This window comes from Agrilus planipennis, unplaced genomic scaffold (assembly GCF_000699045.2).
Source record: "Agrilus planipennis isolate EAB-ADULT unplaced genomic scaffold, Apla_2.0 scaffold72, whole genome shotgun sequence".
NCBI classification, from domain to species: domain Eukaryota; kingdom Metazoa; phylum Arthropoda; class Insecta; order Coleoptera; family Buprestidae; genus Agrilus; species Agrilus planipennis.
The window spans coordinates 1,101,237-1,107,658 of record NW_020439081.1 but is presented as its reverse complement, the minus strand read 5'-3'; the positions used below and the strand labels follow the sequence as shown (position 1 = coordinate 1,107,658).

General features: G+C 34.1%; 1 protein-coding gene across 2 annotated transcripts in view; it reads left to right on the top strand.

Moving 5' to 3' along the window:
- Nucleotides 1-1,479: 1,479 nt before the first annotated feature.
- The window catches only part of LOC108733199 (S phase cyclin A-associated protein in the endoplasmic reticulum), a 56,086-nt gene continuing 51,143 nt past the window's right edge, over nt 1,480-6,422 (top strand). For both annotated transcript variants that reach the window (XM_025977349.1, XM_025977348.1), the window contains exons 1-6: nt 1,480-1,691; nt 1,745-1,935; nt 2,209-4,609; nt 4,697-4,988; nt 5,054-5,176; nt 5,238-5,295. In XM_025977349.1, coding sequence (XP_025833134.1) covers nt 1,598-1,691; nt 1,745-1,935; nt 2,209-4,609; nt 4,697-4,988; nt 5,054-5,176; nt 5,238-5,295 — 3,159 coding nt within the window. In that variant the 5' untranslated portion in view covers nt 1,480-1,597. The remainder of the gene's footprint in view (nt 1,692-1,744; nt 1,936-2,208; nt 4,610-4,696; nt 4,989-5,053; nt 5,177-5,237; nt 5,296-6,422) is intronic.

The following is a 6,422-nucleotide window of genomic DNA, read 5'->3' as shown; positions in this document are numbered from 1 at the left end:
GGTAAGAAAGATTTGTCTAAAGTGATAATGTAAAAATTGATGCATAACGAGGTCACAAGAAAGAGTTAAGCAAAATACGAAAAACTTCGTAAGCAAAAATATAATTTCTATTTAAAAAGTTTGCAATACATGTTTTCTGTTTTAAAATTTGGGCATGAAATATTAATTTCTAATACAAAATATCTTCACTAATACTTAATAGCATTACAAATTCTTCTATATAATATATACTCTCTGCCACTTAGTACGTTTGATTTTCTTTAGTATCTTATTTCTTTTCTTCTTTAAATAGAACTCCCTGTAGGTATACCATGTGTGTATATATATGTATGTAGGTGTAAAACTACAATTCATACGTTCTTATGTTTTTCTTTGTTACAAGAAATCTTAAAAAATAAAAAAATCAACTCTGAATAACATTATTATCGTAATAAAATCTGCATCCTTCGACATTAAAATGTGATTTTTATATGTATAAGTATTTATTCATGTGCATTTAAACTCATTACAATAATTAAACTAATCTGGAAATGGATGAGAAACTTGCAAAATTAATGATGACAACAAGTGGCAAATTGTTATGCCTTCGAAATCTGATTCTAACAGAATTACACCTAATTATGGTTGCTGAAATTTGCAATTGTGTGGTGAAAACCGCATTAAAATAACTCAGTTATCCCCTTTTGAAGTTTCCCTATCTTAATTCTTATAAGTGGCGCCTAATAATAGTATTTCTACATTCTTCAAGTGCAGGTGCATTGACCTTGACCTAGTCTTTTTGGATAAACATAATGGCCGCCAATGTAATAGCCAATCAGATGCATGTATTTGCTTCAAGCCAATTTATATCAATGAATCTTGCATACCTAAGTCAGTCACCCGCGATGCTGTAGAAGGGTGTACATCGTTGCAACAAAATTTAAATAACAATTACGCAAAATTTATAATTGCTATTTTGTTGATTTAAATTATGCTGTTGTATTGATAATATATGTATTAAAACTGTTAATAAAGCATTCAAAACAGTAAATTAGTTTAAAAGCTGCGTTTTATACTAATTTTAAATAGAACTACTGATTTGGATCCACATGTAGCTAAGGCGCGTTAGGCCAGATGGAAGGAATAGTTAACTTTTGAACATAATCAGCGAGTTTTTCAATTATTTGGTGTTTGTTTCTACTAAAAATTTTTTCATATTTCTTTTATAGTAAATATTTTCATTATGACTACCTGAAAATAATAAATGTATATAAAATTTATTTCACGTATGTATTAATTACTTGAACTTCTTAATTGATAAGAACTGCTCCCTTTTTGCAGCAATTTATCATGATCGTAACAGGGTATAAATATTTATAATACGTGTACCATGATGGTACAAAGTATAATTTTCCAAAAACGCCTATATTGTTAGGCCACCTTACAAACAGCCTTGTATATATTTAAATATAAATCTCCAAGATATCCTATTCTTTGAATTTGAAGCAATATTGACAACTGTTTGGCTTTGACAATCATATGGACAATCATTGAGAATTGTCAAAACAGTCAAAACATTTGCATTTGTGACGGAATTTGAATTCTAAGGAAAATAACAATGGAACAATTTAGACTTTTAGTGCAACAGCAAGGAAGAGATGCAAGAAATCTTCTTACATTTAATATTTCTGCTGATAACACATTTGATACTGGTAAGTAATATTTCATATATTAAAGTTACCCTAACATAGTTTCTTTATTCTAGGAAAAATAGCTCGTAAACCCCCTTGCCCCCCGAAATTTATAGAACATCGTAGAAGCGATAAAGGGAGATCTTTTGGAAATTTAAGAAATCATACAGGAGCCAGAGTTCGATCTGCTTCCACTGGTAGAGATAAAAAATCAGATTTGAGAGCTAGATATTGGGCATTATTATTTGGAAATTTAAAAAGATCAGTAAGTGTTACATTTTTAAAGCATTGATATAATCATTTTTTAAATGAATCAGTTGAACTCACTCTTAAAAGCAGTTATAACCACTTTCAACCAGTTCATAAATGCTGACCTAATCCTAAAGGTTAATGACAGGTAACTATAGGTAAATGGAATATTCTTCTTGTTATGAATATTGTCCTTATATGAGCCAGGGATAGCATTGCTTATTGTTTATTAATATTAAAAGTTGATTACTAAAGAAATAATAATTTTATTTGTACATTAATTTTTCAGATTGCTGAAATATACAATACTGTTGAAACTCATGAAAGTCTCCCTGAATGTCAGGAAGTACTATTAGTTCTTGAAAACTACTTGAGAGACTTTCAAGCCTTGGCAGAGTGGTTTAGGTTGAAGTGGGAATATGAAAATACACCTGTACCCCAGAGACCTACATCACTAGCCTGGGATGTCTCAAAGACCAATCTAACAAAAACTAGTCGCTCAGGAAAGTCAAGTCCTAGTGTTAGTTCTGGTAGAAGTAGCCCAAGTGTATCAGGAAAAGCAAGTCCAAAACCTTTGGGAACTAAGAAAACAGGATCTCTTCCCACCAGCCCACTACCCATTCCTGAAAATGCAATCCTAAATGACAAACCTCCAGATATTGATGAAAGAAAAGCAAACTTAGTAAGTGAAACAAAAGATGAAATGGTACAGAAAATTGAAGAAACCTTGCAGAAGTATGCTACTGAAAATTGTATCTCCCAAATATCAGAAACTATTAAAATAAATAAAACACAGCAAAATGATGAAATTCAGATGAATATAGAAGAGATGGATGTTTATTCAGATAAAAGTTTGGAGGGTAATGAATTAACAAATATTTCAGTTACTGATGAAAAATGTTCTCCTAAAATTTCACCTCAAAGTCCAAGAATTATAGGAAGCCTAGAGAAGAATGAAGCATTACCCTCTATTGTGATAGAGAAAACTGTTGAAAATGCCAATGCAAAAGATGATTTAAATCATACAACTGTTCTTCAATCTAATAAAGAAATTTCTAAAGCCAGTATCATTCCAGAAATTACTGAAACACCTGTTAGAGACAATAATTCTGACACTAAAAACATTGATTCTCCAAGTGAAGATCAAAGAACGTATGATGTCTATAGGAAATTTGGTGTTGTAACAGTAGATAAAAGCACAACAACTGAAGATTTTGTAAAGTTACCTAAAAAGTCGGCTGTAAAAGTCAATCAGGATTGCCAAACTGATGATTTGGAAAAGAAAATTCAATCTTCTGTTCCTCCTGTGGGAAAACCAACACCCTTAACTGCAAAAGCAGAAGCTCCCCGCCTGGCAAAACCATCACTTTTTACAAGACCTGCATATTCTTCTGCAGTAACAAAAACAGTAGCATCAAAAGTAGCTACTGTTAATAGACCAAACAGCAGACCAACCACTACAAATACCACAACGCAAAAAGTTTTAACCACTTCAAGCTCAAATGCAATCAGGTCTGCTACCTCTCGTACAGTTTCAGCAGTTCCCTCTACTACTCTAACTTCGAATAAACGACCAGCAATATCCAGAAGCTCTAATTTATCCCGTAGTAAAACAGTTGGTGACTTTAAACCGATAAATTCTGCTCCTCCCCGTCACCTGGTTCACCCATCAAGAATCACTTTAAAAGGAACAACAAAACCAGAAATAAAACCATTAGATAAGAGTCAATTAAAATACCAACCAACAGAAGGTAAAAAGGCTAGATTGCGCAAATCTTTGTCTAATGAGCTAAGCTCTTCTGCAGAAACTATAGTAAATAAAAACATGTCTACTGAAAATGTGGAAGACTTTGTTAGTTCTTCAGAAACAATCAGTAGTGAACAACAACAGGATAAAATGAATAGTTTGCATTCAGATGGCTGGTTGACTGTGAGATGTCGATCGAGATTTAAAAATCCAACAGGAAAACCAAAAAAATCAGAGACTGTAACTTACTGGGCCACACGTTTTCATCAAATCAGTGCTACAGCAAGTTTACCCGCCTTAGCACTACTACCAGAAAATAATGAGAAAAAAGCCTCTCCAAAACCTATCAACAAGTCCTTGAAGGACAGTTTTAACATGCTAAAATCATTAAAAACCATTGAACTAAGCTCCAAAAGTTCAGAGTCGAGGAGTTCTGGAAGTTCTGACGCAAAGCTTACAGTTGAAAAAGCGTTAACATCAAAACCAAAGTTTCTTACAAGAAGATCTTATACCACTCTAAGTAGAATGAGTGTCAACAGACCCGAAAATAATTTATTTTGTGATAGACCCGCTTCTGTCTCAATCAAACAAACTGATAGGGGAATCTCAAAACCTGTTGTGACCAAAGAGGAGAAAATTTTAGAAGTTGATTCAGAAACTGACGATGAAAGAGTAAAAGAAACTCATGATTTACCAGAAAATGCAGACGATTTTGTAAGTGAAGAAGAAGATACAAAAAAAGCGCAACAGCTTTTAGAAGAAGAGGAAAGACTGACACAAGAAATTGCTCATCTACAGGGACTTGAGATAGAAGTAGATACAGAAACAGACGGAACAGAAACTGACGGCGAACTTCCTGGAGATAACGAGGAGAGTGACGGACAAAATACTATTGAAGACGATAAATTATCATTGGAAGCAAGATATGAGCCTATGTTAGAAGGTAATATTCTTCTATTACACATAAACTTTTAAATTCCATATTTAAGAACATAATGGAATAAGTTTATTATTTTTAATTATTTTATAGGAATGTCTTGGGGAGAAAGAGTAGACACTTTGGCAGCTCTCGAAGCTTTAGTAGCAAGACATCCTGGTAGGGCTTTGGAATTGCATCAAAAACTTTCAAATCCAGCAAGGCGCGTAACTCTGCAAGAAACTCTGAGAAAATATCAAGTAAAGCATGCAAGGGCTCAACAACGAAGACAAGTTTTACAACAAGAGAGGGCGTTTAAGTTGCAAACACTATTAGCAAGGGTTGAGGACGTTAAAGCTGCTAAACTACAGTTGATTGAAGAAAAGCGAAAAAGAATGGAAATAAGGTAACTATCAACCTATTTACGCTAAGGAAAAATTTGCCTGATTTTATAACATTTTTTTGGTTTAGAATGCAGAGGGCTGCTCAAAACAGAAAAAAACATATTAGAGGAATAATAAGAAAGGCACATGACGAGGAAGAAAAACTTAAAGAAATCGCTTTTATTAACGAATTAGAAGCTCAAAATAAAAGGTAAGATTATTTGTTTCCTAACTTATTCATTATTATTTATTTATTTTCTTCTATTTTTTAGACACGATTTTTTGCAACATTGTCGAGAACAGAGGGGTAGAATTCAAGGTATTCACGAGGATCGCAAAAAGAGGCAAGAAGAAAAGGCTGCCAAAGAGGCTGCTGTTGAAGAAAGGCGTAGGGCCTTGGAAAAAGAACGGTTGGAAAGGTTGGATCGTCTGCAAGATGAAAGGAGACAGAGAGATGAAAGGCAGTTGCAACAGCAGCAGCAACGAGAAAAAGAACGACAAGAACTTGCAAGGGAAAAAGCCAGAGATCGAGAGGTACAAACTAATTATTTGTGCAACTCCGTTACTTATGTCCCACCTATAAGTGAAAAAGAATAATTAATAAAATGCAAAAAATTATTATAGGAACGACTTCAAGCTCTTCAGGCTCAACAGATCGCCTCTACAAAAGAACTTCAAAAACGTATAGAGCAAAAACAAGAAGAATCAGCCAGAAGACACGAAGAAAACATGGAGCAAATAAGGCAGAAAGCACTAGAATTGTCAATCCACAGATGTCACAGTGATGATAGCCAAGCACCAAATAACACATTATATCCAACGAAAAAGTTCTGCACTGTCTGTAACGTTTTGGTAAGAGTATAAATTACGCGTCCCCTTAAAAAGCCTACAACAGAATTTTATTTTAGATAAAATCCGAGGTATATTTAATGAGCCATCTCCGGGGTCGTATGCACCAAGAAGCTGTAAAGCAAGCGAACGTAGAAAAGCCCCAAATGACACCAAATGATGTTGAACAATTCAATCTAAAACAAATCGTAGATGCTCCGGCCGATAAAATAGATCCTAAAGACACTGCAGCCAAAGAACGTGGCAAAGCTTATCGAAAACGATGTAAAAAGATTCGACAGCGCATGAGTGTAAAAGGGGCCGAATTCGAAACGTCTTACAAACCACCTGTGATAGAATGTTCTAATAAACGTACGTTAAATAGAAACGTGAACACAATTGGTAGTATAACAAATCAGGCGAATCAGGGATGGTCCCCATCCACTTCTAGTCAATTGGATAGAATTTTAAATGAACTAAATAGAATTCTGACGAAAGGAGAGAACAATGACATCGTGGTATTTCAAGCTGTTGGAGGGTTTTCGGTTTTGGCGAAATTATTGTCTTTAGGACAAGATGTGCGGACACCAATCTCAGCAAAGTAAGTTTAATTACCATTCTTTCCTTCC